This window comes from Urocampus carinirostris, chromosome 14 (assembly GCF_059441175.1).
Source record: "Urocampus carinirostris isolate Australia breed hairy pipefish chromosome 14, RoL_Ucar_1.0, whole genome shotgun sequence".
NCBI lineage: Eukaryota > Metazoa > Chordata > Actinopteri > Syngnathiformes > Syngnathidae > Urocampus > Urocampus carinirostris.
In genome coordinates, this window is record NC_142362.1 from 7,591,939 (window position 1) to 7,608,820 (window position 16,882).

General features: G+C 40.6%; 1 protein-coding gene across 4 annotated transcripts in view; it reads left to right on the forward strand.

The window, feature by feature from the left end:
• The window catches only part of ankrd44 (ankyrin repeat domain 44), an 82,821-nt gene that overhangs the window by 10,174 nt on the left and 55,765 nt on the right, over nucleotides 1–16,882 (forward strand). For all 4 annotated transcript variants that reach the window (XM_088352615.1, XM_088352618.1, XM_088352617.1 and 1 more), the window contains exons 2-4: nucleotides 8,357–8,440; nucleotides 11,836–11,914; nucleotides 13,304–13,374. In XM_088352615.1, coding sequence (XP_088208741.1) covers nucleotides 8,357–8,440; nucleotides 11,836–11,914; nucleotides 13,304–13,374 — 234 coding nt within the window. The remainder of the gene's footprint in view (nucleotides 1–8,356; nucleotides 8,441–11,835; nucleotides 11,915–13,303; nucleotides 13,375–16,882) is intronic.

A 16,882-nucleotide genomic window follows, 5' to 3' on the forward strand; every position in this document is an offset into this window, starting at 1 on the left:
CTATTTCGAAATCATATCTTGAATCCCAATAGTTTAAGCTTTCCAATGATATGCGGCATGACATATCTCAGTGATTGGTGACATCGTACAGAACAAAATTTGGTATTGCATATCTATAAATGTTTACCGTCTTTCTTTGTAAATATCTCGTTTTTCAATGCGGGTACATGCGGCTTATAGTCAGGTGCGGCTTATGAATGCACGGAATGTTTTTTCCTTTAAAAATGTACTGGGTGCGGCTTATAATCGGGTGCGCTCTATAGTCGGGAATTTATGGTAGTTTGAATGTCATTGTCTAATGAACTGCATCGCCCCCTAAAGGACAGGTACACCTAAACGGGGCACTATGAAGCGTATTAGGTTCCGGACCATCGTTCGTAAGTGGAATTTGTTAGTAAGTTGCTTCAGTGCTATATTTTGTATGTTTAAGGTTTATATTAGTATGTTTAGGGTTTGTTTTAGTAACCTGTATTGTTTTGTACTCAAAAATAAACATTTCATAAAATAATATGCTCTATAAAGATAAATCAAGTTAAGTTTAACTTACTTTTGGAAGATGGGCTTCAAGAGTTAGGTTACTTCCTCCTCCATGGTAGAAAGTGGCCGAATGAAAGCGATCCAACCATTTTCTCAACCGCATCAAGCTTTCGTATTCCACTTTCATTTCTAATGAAATTGCTCGCCTCTTCTTGACACTTTACACCAACCATTTCGAATGGAGGCACGAGATATTAAACAATAAAAATGCTCTTAGCGCACTGGAGATACAGTATAGAATGTTCACATACAAACTAGGAAGTGGAAGTCTGATTTCTTCTTCAGGGTGGATACTTGGTGACCTCTCACAGCGCCACTGCATGCCGGTAGTTCCGAAAAGAAGAACTACAGTACTGTCCTCTACTCGGAAAAATTACAGCAATGTCCAGATATTTTTTTTAACATCCCGAAAAAAACGTTGAATCTACCGTTTTTCTTACGCCGAATGGTCGTAAGTAGGGGAGCGTTTGTATTACGTATGGACTTTTATTATTTGCCATGCAAAAAAATTAAGTGTTTCCAGTGATAAATTGAAAGAACTTCCTGCAACTGAAAATATAGAGTACATATTACCGTAATTTTTACCCAACACCAAAATGGGTAGAGATTTGTCTCAAAAATATTTACACACGTATTGTTCAGATATACTAATACATTTGCGATTTACCCAAATCGCATATGTAAAACGCAGATCTATTTGTTTATTTGCAAAATACATGATTCAAACCGGATTTCTTCTTTAATGGGACTGGATACATCGAAAATACTTTGAAAGTCCTTCAAAAGTGCTTGAATTTTGAGGTTTTCACATGATTCTCTTGCGTACTTGTAAGCACTTAAGCACCTTAAGATCTCCCCCCAAAGAAAAAAGCATTATCATATGCTCGTTCACTCCAGAACAGAAGTTCGAGGCCCCTAAACATTGCAAAACAGGTTCTAGAACCGTCTCAGTCAAACTGGCTTCTTCAAGGCTCCTAAAGATATGTTAAATATCCGCAGACAGCAGTTTCCCCCTGAAGCCAAGTGAGTCGTTTAAGAGAAGAAATGCACGAGGAGCCAGTTGCATATCCAACACACTCGAAATCTTAGCACTTTAAAAATCGCCGGTGTAGGGCGAAAACAATTTTGTGTTTTCCAAATCTATGGTTGTCAAAAGACTTCCAAAATCACCTTAAAGAGTTTGATGTTTTTATCAGCACTGTTTTCGTGGAAAACCCCATTTGGCCCAACCTCACCCGGACCCTGGCTTCAACGTCCATCCATTTTATTATCTGCACCACTTATCCTCAGTAGGGTCGCGGGGGTGCTGGAGCCCATTCCAGCTTATCAAGCAGAGGGTAGGGAACACCCTGAACTGGTTGCCAGCCAATCGCAGGGCACACAGAGACAGACAACTCACTCACTCATTCACACCTAGGGACAATTTGGACTGGCCATTTAACCTTTTGGAATGTCTGAGGAAACCGGAGTGCCCGGAGGAAACCCACGCAGGCACGGGGAGAACATGCAAACTCCACACGGGGAGGTTGCGGTAGCTGGACTTGAACCCTGAATAAAATAATATGATCTATAACGTTACAAAGCAGGCTGAATGATAAAGCATAGTAGTACTGAAAAACAAAGCTACACAATAGGCGTTGACATTCTGTGGTCTGTGAAGCTCTTTGGGACTCCCCGTGATTAAGGGTGTCACAAAACTTGACCCCGACCATCAAAATAAAGTTAAGTTTACCTACTTTTGGAAGAGTTAGGCAACTTCCTCCTCCTTGGTAAAAAGTGGACGAAAAAAAACAGATTCAAGCATTTTTTCAACCATTTTCTCAACCGCATCAAGCTTTCTTATTCCACTTTCATTTCAGAAGAAACTGCTCGCCTCTTCTTTACACTTTACACCAACCATATTGAATGGATGCACGAGATATTCAACAGTAAAAATGTCAAAGTTAGCATGAAGAAGCCGGAATTATTCATCGGGGTGGATGCTTGGTGAGCTCTCACAGCGCCACACGCCGGTAGCGGCGGAAAGAAGCACTTACAGTACTGTCCTCTACTTGGAAAAATGCACCATACAAAATCTAACTTACAGCAATGTCCGGGTATTTTTCGAAATCCCGAAAAAAATGTTTTTATCTGCTGTTCTTCGTAAGTCGAATGGTCGTAAGTAGGGGAGCATCTGTCATACAACAAATTAAGAAAGTTCAAGGAAATGCTATAAAACCCATTAATGTTTCACACCGTAGACCTGGGGTCGGTAACTCAAAAAGTGCTATATAACCATTACATATATGTATATATATATATATATATATATATATATATATTTATATATAATTACTCTATACTAGCCAGAGCCTGTGTCCCAGATCAACAAATATCCCCCTTTAGACTCTAAACTCCCTCCCACAGTTACTTAAAATGTTTGAGGCTCATTTTGATCTTCATTATTTTCATAAATAATGGTTTCAAGGTGCTAGCAAAGTTCTTGGGTAAAAATGTCAATTATACAGCAAACGAGGATACCGACTAATTTACCTCCAGTGTAGAATGCACTGGGTGAGAAAGAGAAGAGTCGTTTTTTTTTTAATTGAACATCGCAACATTCATAAAAAAATCTGCATTAAACAGCCAAACAACAATACAAATCCATCAAATTCAAGGAAATAGAATGTGCTGTAGAAATATGGAGAAAAAAGAAAGTCAAATAAATAAAGTAAAAAGAAAAATGATATCCATGACAAGTTTTATTCAATACAAAAGTAGATTATTAAGTATATTCTACGTTTTTTGGGCTGAGGGATTGCTCATCAAACTTTAAGATTCAGAGTGTGAGCGCCCCTTTGCATGGCTACACCCATCCCTACCGCTCACCCAATCAAATTGCTTCGGTGCTTGGCTGGCGTTTTTGAGTGTTTACAGTTTGTTCTGTGACTTCATCATAAGTTGTCTCAACTTTGAACATAGATCATTTATTGATTTTTCCATATAAAGGATTCCTTAGGGATGTACTGCCAAAATAATGTCTGTTGGTGTAACACCATGACTTTAAACTTTCGTTAAAACTGACCAAACCACTGCTTTGATAGTTTTGTCGGACTCGCGTGTATATTTTAATTGGTATTGCTCTCCCATAAATTAGAACAACACAGATATTTTTACCTAAGCTCTGTTATTGTCTGAAAAGAGTCTTATCTGGAGAGCCATAGCTTCCCGACGAGTAGAAGTGCCAGATGTATCTCTGGGGATAATCTTAGCTTGGTTGTTAGCAACTGATAATATCAAGAGCTTTGTTGGTGCTTTTTATTAATTGAATATTATTGAGTTATGGCCCTCTTGGTCTTCCATACTCCATAACATGCTCTCCCTGTAATACACTTGAGCATCCACAGACTCTGCCGCAATGCTGCAAGAGACACTAGTCGGGCGAAATGGGAACAAGGAGGGGGCGTGAGAAGCGCTAGAAATCATAATGACTGAAACATTTCAAGGGAATGGAGAAATTCTGACGCTGCTTTGTTCACATTTTGGTTTTGTTCTACTTTCTTTTTTAGCTAGTGTTTTAAGCCTATCCTGTCCTTTATTAAAGAAAAGTTCTAAAAATGCTATAATTTTTGAGGATGTTTGGGTTGGGTTTGGGTGTGCTTGGAGCTGGTTATGCCCAGGGTTGTTAGCCTGGTTAGGAGCAAGTTGGCTTTGGAGGATAGATCACTGCGGCCGAGCTTAATTTAACCTGTTTTCATGCAACCGATTTGAGGCTAAATTCAGCCAAGATAAACATATCAATATTTTGTTGTGTAGTGTACAGGAACTCCTCCACACCATTCCCACCTTTTTAACCACCGACCCATTTTCATCCCTGAATTTGTTTTTGAGTGAACCAGACTCCAATGTCGATTGTAGCGAGAAAACTTAAGGCAGTGTCACATGATGATGATAGTGATGGCAGCATGGAATGAAGAAATGTGAAAAAGAGGAAGTCGGTGGATCAGCGTTCTTGAAAGCAGAAGTGAGAAGCTCCTCCGTGCTTCCTCTCGGTCGGTTTTCTCAGAAGGCCAAGAGGAGCCAACAGGAAGTTGGGCAGGAAGTCAACTCTGACTGCGAGAAAATATTTGCTGTAAACAGCTGACATTCTTTGCAGTTGTTTCTTGGTATGCACACTTGAGAATTCAAGAATCGTTATTATTCACATATTTTTTTAAAAAAAGGTTTTAAACTAAAGGGTTCCGATTTTTTTGCACACCCATAAAATTAATCCTGTGGAAACGTCCGGTTTATTTACTCAAACTTGACCTCGATAACTGACATGTTTATAGTTTAGTAGACAGTCAAAATAAGGAGAGAAGACATCAAATTATTTTGTCTTCGCAAGAGAATAGGAGAGGACTGTAAGATCATTGTTGTCACTGTTTTCCACTTTCCCCTCCCCTTATCAGCCACCTTCTTTGGCAGAAAGAGGAAATAAAACCAACACAATCATGACAAAATGAGATATGGTCCCTCTCAAACGCACCTGTTAGAGGAGATAGCACAGAGCTTTATTGCCATCTACAGTAACGCTAAAAAAATACTACAGAAATACTAGAAGGTTAAACTATTGTAGTTCTACAGAAATACTACTTAAGAAATGCTCCTATGGAAATACTTTTAAGATAATACATAAATACTACAGAAATGCTACAAAAATACAACTATGGGAATACTATAAAAATACTATTACAGAAATACTACAGATACAATACAAAAATCCTTCATGAAATACTTATAAAATACTCCAGAAATATTACAAAAATATTACAATGGAAATCTAGACCGCAACAAGTCAAAAATACTACAGAAATACTACAATGCAACTACAGTAATACTACAAAAATACAACAGAAATATCTAATTGACTCTTATTTGTTTTTTTCCCCTTTGGAATAATTTGCCAAGGCAAAGGCTAGCAACCTACTGAAAATGGTCAAACCCACCAGTTGGAAAACACTACAATAGAAAATACTTCTCCTGGCCCTGGGATAGATAAATCATTTTAATATATTTCTGGAATTGATCAAGTATCTTGAACGGGCCAGTGTGTAATGTGTAGTAGTGTAGTGCCTCTTAGTCGTACAAAAATGTTTCATTTAATAAAAAAAAAAACAAACAAAACATTGATTTGAATACTAGGCAAAATTACATGACCTGTATTTTTAATAAAAAATCATAGGTCAATAAATTTATGTAACTCAATTTTTACTGTAAAACATGGTGGTGGCAGCATCATGTTCTGGGGTTGATTTCCTTCATCAGGGACTAGGAAGATCATTACAGTTGATGGGAAGATGGATGGAGCCCTTTTACGTAGTGGAATCCATACCTAGCAGTGGGCGGCATGTTTGTCTCGTCTTGCTGCTTGCTGTGGCAATCTAGTGGTCAAACATTACACACTGGGGATTTAAGATTTCCGAAGTTGGTTGCATTGGGAAAGTTGCCTGACTACCGTAATATCCGGACTATAAAGCGCACCTGATTATAAGCCGCACCCACCACATTTTGAGAGGAAAACCGATTTTGTACATACACAAGCCGCACCTGTGTATATAAGCCGCATGTGCCCACATTTAAACATGTAACACAAACACAAAATTAACCCAAACCCGACTTCAAGTCCCGCCATTGAAACTAAATGTCCTTCATCAAAGTCCACAGTCCAAAAATCACAGCCGGCAAAATGAACGGAAAGTGATACCGGTACTTAAGGTTTGATGCAGACCTGCAGAGTCCGGGTCCCGTTGAAAGTAATCCAAGGAAAAAAGTGTATATTTCCAAAAGTAAGGGTGGGAAAAATATATCAGATGAACACATTTACTCACGCAACTCCTTTTTCTTTAACCAACTTTTTACCCCCTCTTCTTTCCTTGTCTGTCCCTCACATAAACTCGGCACCCCGCGTTTGTTCCGCCCCTCATTTTTCGTTCACCCGTGCAAAACATATCAGAATAAGTGTCTAAAATCAATACAAATTAATACATTACAAAATTATACCGTTGCAAATACATATTATACATGGGTTACACATATTTACAAAGAAAGACGGTACACCGAGAGAGTTTTCAAAGCTTTAATAATAATAATATAGCTATGACAGGGCAGTTAATGGTAGCAACACTCGAGCGCCGCTAGCGGCCGTTAGAAAAATTACATAAATTGGCCGCATCACTGAATAAGCCGCAGGGTTGAAAGTTAGGGAAAAAAGTAGCGGTTTATAGTCCGGAATTTACGGTACTTGTTTTACGTCTGTGTCAAAAACATGCTGCAGATGACACGGCAACCCCTATTTACATAAAGTCTGGAATGGCAAGTTCGCAAATATGGGCTTCAGGGACAAAGGGCCTCTGAAAAACACACTGACACACACACACACATACATGAACACAATCGCGTCTCCGCGCACAATCTTGATTTTCAAAAATGTGTCTGCGTGCAAATATTCTCGGCATGACAAACCCGCCCTTGTCTCTGCGAAGGGCATTTTGAAGGTCCTGAAGGTCACAGCTCTAGCTTTTACGCTCACCGTATATTGTTAATGAACATTTTGTTTTGAGATACTAAGTTGCGCGACTTGAATGAGATTAATTATAAAAAAAAGTTTAAAAATGAAGTCGTTCACTGTAGAAGGAAAAAACACATGAAAATAGAATGAAGTCGAATAATACATTTTCTTATTCAAATTATGGATTCATCTCATCTCATCTCATTAGCCGTACCGCTTATCCTCATTAGGGTCGCGCAGGGCTGGAGCCCATCCCAGCCATCTCCGGGCAGTGGGCAGGGCACAACCCGAACTGGTTGCCAGCCAATCGCAGGGCACACAGGGACAGACAACTCATTCGCTCATTCACACCTAGGGACAATTTGGACCGGCCAATTCACCTGAAATGCATGTTTTTGGAACGTGGGAGGAAACCGGAGTGCCCGGAGGAACGCACGCAAGCACGGAGAGAACATACAAACTCCGCACAGGAAGTCTGGAGCTGGATTTGAACCCACGACAGGTTCCCATGACATGAACTGTGCCGCACAAGCGCTAACCACTGCGCCGCCGTGCTGCCCATTATGGATTCATTTTCTGTATTAAATTATTGTTGGTGATATACTGATTAAAGGGATGAAATGAAATGATCTGCATTTCTATAGCGCTTTTCAAGTCAATGAAGACTTTCCAAAGCGCTTTACAATGTGCTTCACTTTTACCCATTCACACACACTCACACACCAATAGCGGCCTTGCAGCCATGCAAGGCGCCAACCTGCTTAATGGGGACATTAGGGATTCATTGTCTCGCCCACGGACACTTCAACATCTAACACGGATTCGAACCTGCGATCTCTTGATCCTAAGACGAGCGCTCTACCTCCTGAGCTAATAACCTTTCCTTTTTTCATTTTCTCCTTTTACACTTGCTTTTTTTAAACTTCTTTATACAACATCATAATTCGTAATTTAATCCATCTAAGCAAGTGAGCCGTTTGAGAGCCGGCTCTCTTGAATGAGTTGAGCAGAAAAAGCCGGTTCTCTAAAAAGAGACTGACTTCCTTTCACTACACAACTACCGCTTGAAATCCGATGTTTTTTAAGACCACATGTATTTCAAAATTACTCTATCAACCCCGCCTGTTGTTTTCAGATCAGAATGACTTACGGCCATTGCGACTTGATGATTGTATCCAAAGAAAATTCAAAACTATGTAGAAGCTCTTGCTTTTACGCTCACAGTCATGCTCTCTCTCTGCAAATCTAATGGATGTGTGTGTCACTATGCGTGCATTGTTTTATCTGCAGCCTCCGCTTATCCAAGCAATCTTCAGCGGGGATCCGGAAGAGATTCGAATGCTCATATACAAGTCTGAAGACATCAACGCTTTGGTGAGGACACTTGAGAAGACAACACTGCAAAAAGTAGCACTAACGTGATGAAAGTATCTGCCCCTGCAAGGATTTTTTTTTTCCCGTTCCAACCCCTGTTGAGGTACATCATTATAGGCTCAGTAGCCTAGATGGTAAGGCGCCCGCTTTGAGACTGGGAGGTCGGTGGTTCGCGCCCCGGCCGAGTCATTCCTAAGACTTAAAAAGTGGTCGGCGGCGCCCTCTGTTGGCTGCGGCTGCATCGGCTCGCTACAACGGGTCAGGTGCAATCGACATTTCGTTCTGTGTACATTGTTACACAGAATGACAATACAAGGAAATTATTATTATTATATTTGTAAAGAAATCACAAAAGCGCATCAGAACATGAAACAAATACCTCTTAAAATGAGATTATTGCACAATGCACTTAAAACGAGTGCCACGTAATTTAAAAAAACGAACAATAAAGGAAAAACTGATCCAATGACGTCAGTTTTGGACATCTGTCGGAAATGCGCGAGGCAAACGTAGCGATAGCCCAGGGGTGTCAAACTCATTTTAACTCGGGGGGCCACACGATAGAACAAACATTCTGTCGGGGGCCGGACTAGTAGATTAAAGAGAAAGAAAAAGAGATAAAGAAATAAGAGAAAGAGGGAGGGAAAAGGAGAGAGGGCGGGACAAAGCAAGAAAAAGAGAGAGCGGGAGAGAGCGTGAGAAACAAAAGATAAAAAGTCGTGAAAGAGGGGGGAAAAGTAAGGGACAGGAAGAAAGAAATCCAAAGAGAAATAGAAAGACAGAAGGAGAGAAAAGAGAAAAGAAAGCGCGAAGGGTAGAAAGAGAAAAGAGAGAAAAGGAAAAAAGAAAGTTAGAGCAAAAGAAGTTAAAAAGACACAGAGAAAGAGACAAAGAACAACAAAGGAAGAGAAAAAGAGAGACACAGAGAGTGAAAGAGACAGAGTGGGAGAAAAGGGAGTCTGAAGACATCAACGCTTTGGTGAGGACACTTGAGAAGGCAACACTGCAAAAAGTGGCATTACCGTGATGAAAGTATCTGTCCCTGCTAGGACTTTTGGCCATGTTGCATATTTCAGGTTTCAAACTTCAAGCTAAAACACTGAAAACATTTTCTAAGAATCAACAACACGTGAGACACAATTGTGAGGTGGAACCAAATGATGTCAACAATTTATAATACATCACAACAAAAAAGAAAAGTTGGTGTTGCAAAAATATTGGCCCCCTGTTCTCTCAGCTCAACCAACTGACTCCACAAGTTCTGAATGATCCAGTGTTGACCTAAATGACTAACAATGGCAAAGTGTCATTTAGTCTCAGTTTAAATGCACCCTGCTCTGTAAAAGGATACACTGGAAAACAGTCAATACTAGGAAGACCAGAGAACAATTCCGGCAGGTCCAGGATAAAGTTGTGAAACAATATAAAGCAGGAATGGGATGATAGAAGATTTCACAACATGTACACATCTCCCAGGGAACTGTGCAAACATCCACCCATCCATCCATCCATTATCTGCACCGCTTATCCTCAGTAGGGTCGCGGGGGTGCTGGAGCCCATCCCAGCTATCTTCGGGTGGTGGGCAGGGGAAACCCTCAACTGGTTGCCAGCCAATCACAGAGACCGACAACTCACTCGTCAATTCTCTCCTAGGGAAAATTTGGTTAGGCCAATTAACCTGACATGTCTTTGGAATATGGGAGGAAACCGGAGAGGAAACCCACGCGAGCACGGGGAGAACATGCAAACTCCACACAGGAGGTTTGATCTCATGACCTCAGAACTGTGCCGCACACGCGCTAACCACTGCGCAAACAATAATATCAAAATGGAGAGAGCATAAAACCTCTGCAAACCTCCCAAAACCTGGCTGTTCCTCTAAACTTCGGCCCAAACAAGAGAAAACTAATCAGAGAAACAACCAAGCGGCCCATGATCACATGCGGTGCGACAATTCATGCAAAAGACAACTATGAGTTGTACACTGCATACATCTGCATTTTATAGAGGTGTTAAGAAAAAAGCCCTTTGTGAAAAAAATACCATAAAAAGCTCTGTTGGCGTTTGCAAGAAGTCACATGGGAGACACACATAACATAACATTAATATCTGGCCCGCCAGTTATGTTGACTGCAGTATAAAATTTGTACAAAAAAGTTGATGACAGTAGGCTTTTGGTCACCTAGCCCACCACATTTCCGACATGGTGACTGTAAATAAAAATAAATATGACTGTGAGGACCGCCGCTTCCTGTCAAGTGGAAATTAGAGTATGCTTTCCCTGAAATCCAAAACTGTCACGGTTGCCACGGCGCCCAATTGGTCACGCCCGTGGGCACCTGCTGCAACTTGTTGACAAATTAGCTCCCTTTCAGTATTTAAACTCTGGCCTGTCAGTCCCCTTTTGTCGGTCCATCTGCGAATCTCCGTTTTTACACGGTAAGCCCTTTTTTTCGCCTGTCCTGTGTTTTTGCTCCTGTTTTTCTCCCGCTACGATCTGTTTTAAGCTAGACCACGTCTGTTCTCCCGTCCCGAATTACGACCTGTTTTGATCTCGACCTCGACTGTTCCCCCGCCCCGAATAACGATCCGGTTTTCGATCTCAACCACGTTTACTCTCCTGTCCTGGCTTTCGCCTTTTTCCCGTTCCCGACACCGCCATTGCGCGCCACGGAAGTCCCACTTCAGCGTCTGAGCAACCTATTCCCCGCGACTAGCGATCTACGGATCGTGTGTGCGCACCTTTCCCTTCTTCCCAATAAAAATGTGACAAACGTTACGCGAGTGGGTCCTGTCTCCGTTCTGGTCCGGACAAAAACAACTGCCTCTGCCTAATTTGTTTTCAAAGAATATAATCTTAAAAGGCACAGCCAGATGATACATGCTGGCTACAAAACTGGAAACGAACGCTGTGAAAAGGTGAAACAACTGGAAGCTGTTTTTCACAAGACCCTGAGAGTCAAATGAAAATGCTAAAAGGCGAGCAATGAGGTCGCGACGCTGATGGTCATCTTATAATACCTGGCCCGCTTTCTGACAATTTTAGACCTCCCTGCCTTAGAGCATTTGTGGAAAGAACTGACAAACAATCCCCATTGAATCTTAAGAAACCTGAGCTATTTTGTAAAGAAGAATGGGCAAATGGGTTTAAAGATGTGCAAAACTCATAGTGCCTCATTTAGGAGAGAGACCCATAAAAACCTGTGGCTGTGATCGCAGCAAAAGGAGGTTATCCAAGGTATTACCTCAACGGGGGATAATATTTTTGCAACCCCAATTTTTTTGCTAGCACAATATAAAATCTTTAGTTTTAAATACTTTTCACTCAGGACTGGAATATACGGAAAACCCTGTGCTCTAGTTTTCTGGGATTAAGTGTGTTTTGTGGCCCTAGGATGCTGAGAAGCGCACTCCCCTCCACGCAGCAGCCTTCCTTCGCGATGCCGAAATCACCGAACTTCTCATCCTCTCCGGTAGGGAAAAAAAGAAGACAGTGGTACCTCTACTTAAAATTTAAATCATTCTAGGAGTAGCTTTGTTACCTGAAAACGAGACTGATTTTGTATGTAAATCCCGTAATCCGTTCCAACCCCTGGTAAGGTACATCATAATATTTGTTAATAAATCACAAAAGAGCATCAGAACATGAAACAAATACCTCTTGAAATTAGATCACCGCACAATGAACATAAAACGAGTGTCACGTAATGTGTAAAAAAAAAAACAATAAAGGAAAAACTGATCCAATGACGTCCGCTTTTGACATCTGTCGGAAATGCGCGAGGCAAACGTAGCGATAGCCCAGGGGTGTCAAACTCGTTTTAACTCGGGGGACACACACGATAGAACAAACATTCTGTCGGGGGCTGGACTAGTAAATTAAAGAGAAAGAAAAAGAGATAAAGGAATAAGAGAAAAAGGGAGGGAAAAGGAGAGGGCGGGACAAAGAAAGAAAAAGAGAGAGAGAGGGAGAAAGCGTGAGAAACAAAAGATAAAAAGTCGTGAGAGAGGGGGAAAAGAAAGGGAGAGGAAGAAAGAAATCCAAAGAGAAATAGAAAGACAGAAGGAGAGAAAAGAGAAAAGAAAGCGCGAAGGGTAGGAAGAGAGAAAGACAAAAGAGAGAAAAGGAAAAAAAGGAAGTTAGAGCAAAAGAGAAAGAAAGAGACAAAGAGCAACAAAGGAAGAGAAAAAGAGAGACACAGAGAGTGAAAGAGACAGACAGAGTGGGAGAAAAGGGGTGGAAAAGAAAGAGAGATAGAGAGAGAGAGAAACAAATACAAGTACAGTGTCTTTGTTTGAGGCACCTGGCTTTGGCAACATCAAGTTGACATATTTCAACCTGCGGCCTGTTTTTCTCTTGCACTTCTCGCGGGCCGCATTCAATCCCTTAGCGGGCCTGATATGGCCCGCGGGCCGCCTTTTTGACACCTGTGCTATAGCCCGACTTGTCAACACTTCTTCTGGGGGATTCCTTTCCATAAATTCCAAGACTTGAAGGAATCTTGCTCAAATGTCTTTAATTTGGGCTGATTGAATGATGGCTGTGTCCTTCTCCCGGCTATCTTGCCGGAAACCCTCCTTGTCGTCGTTTCTGAACTGTGACGGTGACACGAAGAGCATGCTGGGAGCACACATGCGCACTGGGTTGCCAGGCAGATTAGAATGGATAGCCATTTTGTATACTCCGTGAGCATCTATTAGCAGCGCGTAGTGCACTGTATTTTTGACTTCGTAACTAGAGGCAATACTTTGTAACCTGAAACTTTCGTATGTAGAGACATTCGTAAGTGGAGGTACCACTGTTTTCCTCTGGCTTTTTGCCACCTTTTTAATCAAACCTTTCACTTTTTCCCAATTTAAAGGTGCCCGTGTCAATGCTAAGGATAGCATGTGGCTCACCCCCCTCCATCGCGCGGTGGCGTCAGGGAGCGAGGTAACTGCTGCCCTGCACCTGCAAAGTCTCAAACGGGTGCGACCAGTCGAACCAGTAGTAAGGCAAAAATACCAAAAAAGAAGAATCAATGGCAATTTTTGGGGAAAAAAAATAAAATAAACCCAAAACAAAACAAATTAATGTTTGAAATGTAGGTAGAGCGCTCGTCTTGGGATCAAGGGATCCCATTTCGAATCCCGGCTCGTCCGTGTTACATGTTGAAGTGTCCTTGGGTAAGACACTGAACCCCTAATACCCCCAATAAGCAGGTTAGCGCCTTACATGGCTAGACCGCTATTGGGAAATGTGGAGCACATTGTAAAGCACTTTAGGAAGTCATTGACTTGAAAAGCGCTATATAAATGCAGATCATTTCATTTCATTAAGAAAATGCAATATCATTTAAATCAGGTTTGTTAACGTCATTTTAGCTGGGGGCCACGTGGTAGAAAAACCACTCCCACCGGGGCCCAATAAGTAAATTCAAGGAATAAATCTGTTCCTTTCAGAGGGTCACAATCAGTGTCCTCTCTAAGCTGCACGCGTGCGCAAATGCGCACTGCTCGCACTTTCTCAGCGCACAAGAAAATCTAGCCAGCGCACAAAAATCAGGGCTCAAAATGACTAATTAAGAGGCGACTCAAGGCAAAGTTACAGTGCATGAAGGTAAAAATACACGGGTTCCCCCGACGTTGTGTCCTAAATGCGGTATTTTGAAGTCGAGTCGAAGTAGAACGAAGTTGAGTAAAGTCAGTAGAGTATGTCGAGAACCGGCTTCTTCGGCTCAGCTCACTAAAAGGAACCGGCTCTTTCGGGTTCTAAACGGCTCTTCAGGTTGTTTTTGCTTCTTTAATCCCAACATGACCAAATATTAAGTAAAATTAGGCACAAATTTTGGTATTGGTAATAGAGGTAATTATACAATTAATTCATATACCAAGTATTCGGAAATAGGATAAAATATTAAAAGTTCACTTGTAGGAATTAATTTGATTAAAATCAGGCAATGTAAAAAAATAAACCACGGTTTAATGTTTCTATTTATATATATATATATATATATATATGGATGTAAAATGACTTATTATTATTTACACACTGTCCCTTCATGTCCAAGGCAAGCAGGGGCATTTTTTGAGGCACTGCAACCTCAAATTTGAAAAACGCTTTGAGCCAAAGTCATTCAATGGCTTTCACGTTTTTTTCACTCACTGTTCCTTTAAGTTTTGACAAATTTGGGTGTTTATGTGGGCGGGAATTAAACAAAAGGAAGAGAAAAAAAGAAGGAAAAATTTAGAAAAAAGCCAGAAATAAAGAAAAGAAAGAAATGTAGATAAAAAAGTAAATAGAGAACAAAAAGAAAAAAGTAACAGCTTCGAAAAAATAAACACAATGAGATTTTTGTTAAAGGAATTTTAAAAAAAGGAGAAAAAAACCACGGAAAAAAGAAGAAAAAGTTTGTGTTGCATTCAAATAATTTCCAATGATATCAAGTGAATCTTGTTGCCAACATTGTACTTCCACTAAAAAAATGTGATTAAGTCCAGTTCTGTATCTTATAACCGACTAAATAATCCCCCCAAAATGTTAATATTATGCGACAAAATATATCAGCAAATAAAAAGAAATGAATATCTTGTGAAAGAAATGTAAGAACAAACGACGTTTGTAGGCCGTACAACCTTTGCAATAGCACACGCGTCAATTCATTTAAAAGAGAAAAATAATTTTTCATCGCCGGACACTCCGCAAAATGTAACTTGATGTCAAGTTTTGGACATGTTTGATAATTAATTATCTTGCCACACTTGGGATTATGGTTGCTCACTGTTGTTTTAAGCGCTGCTCACCGACTTTGTGTGAACGCTCAGACCCCTGGAAAATTACAGGGAACATTGGTCACAATTGAATTACAGGCATGAAAATATCTCACCTTTAAGAAAAATTCACCATTGTCAGTCAAAAAGGTTGACCTACATAAATTGTATAGCTTCGAGGGGAAAATGTTTTGAGGTGGGGAGGGGGCATTGGGAGATTTCCCTACTAAATCAGGAGTTTGAAAAAAAGGCGAGCAGGAGGAGTCTTTATTCTTGTGTATAAACAAAATGGCTTTAAATTATATTTTATTGGTTATGAATATAATTTGGTGGTAACCAATTCGGCCAGCTCACGTTTTCCCACCCGAATTAGTACCCAAAATAACCTCTTTGTCTCTGTAGTATCAAGAAGGATGCAATCCTCACAACATATTGTATTCTAGTTTTAAATGATTGATTTTGCAGTTCATTGATATTAGTGATGATTAAACAGTCCAACAGAATGTTCTATAGACACCCAAAAAATAAATCAACGTGGTTTAATTCTAACAAACTATGATTTTTTTACCTGGCAAGGAAAACTAAATTCCTTCGCAGAAAAGTCTCTCTATCCCTTCGTTGACTCTATTGTACGTTTTTCAGGCGAACAAGAGGGAAAGAGAAACATGGGCAAACCCTTTTGGCTGGGTGCAACAGGTCGCCACGGCCTTCTTTGTCCCCACGGGCCCAGGGGGCAAAGGCTAGACAACCCCTTCCTTTGAGCCATGCTTACTTCAACACCGAATTGCTTTTCGTCTGAACTACGCAGCGAGGGGTTTACTTGGGGCAAAGCCTCAAATCAAGTGCGCACTACAAGCGCAGCGTGTAAACGAACGGTTTGGCACAGAAGTGCGGATCTCGGCGACGTTCAACGAATGGAAGTGAAACTGAACAAAATGGCACCGAAAAGAAAATCGAATTCTGCATATTACAAGCTACAAATAGTGAAATATTGTCCAAAACGTTGTCAGCTATTGGCAAGAAGCAGAAATGATGTCTGATGTGAGGGAGGTGGAAGGAGGAATCCGCGTGTCTTTTAACCAAACACCGGGGAGGAAAATTTCTCTGGATTTAGTGAGTTAAACTGATAGTTTGGTGAGCATTTTTTTATCTAAATAATTAGTCGAGTAAAGGTAAGTGCATACTGTGCAGGAAAAAAATAAATACAAATGTTAAAAACGGCGAGAGAGAGAAGCCCGACTTAACGATTGACATTCTAAGCTTGGTTGCTTGAAGGCCCCCATTGAAATTAAAAAACGAACAAAAACAATAACTCAACAACAAAATAATGTTACATAACTTGTTCGAAAAGGGGTAGTAAGAAGCAGATGCTTATTTTCCCTATCCCTTCATCTTCCCTATTAATACACCAATGATAATAACAACAATAGTAATAATATTAATAATAACAGTTATGATATAACAATAACAACATAGTTAACCATAGTTCTAGACGCACTATTCCCAATCTCTCGTATCACTCATACCCCATTTTCTTCATCTTTATATTCCGCCAGCAATGTTTTTTTTGTATTTAAATTTGAGCACGTGAATAGTTGGACACTGTTTGATCTCGTCTTGTAAATTGTTCCAAAGTTTGACTCCACACACAGACACACGCATACTTTTCCTGCTGGTTCTCACCTTTGGGA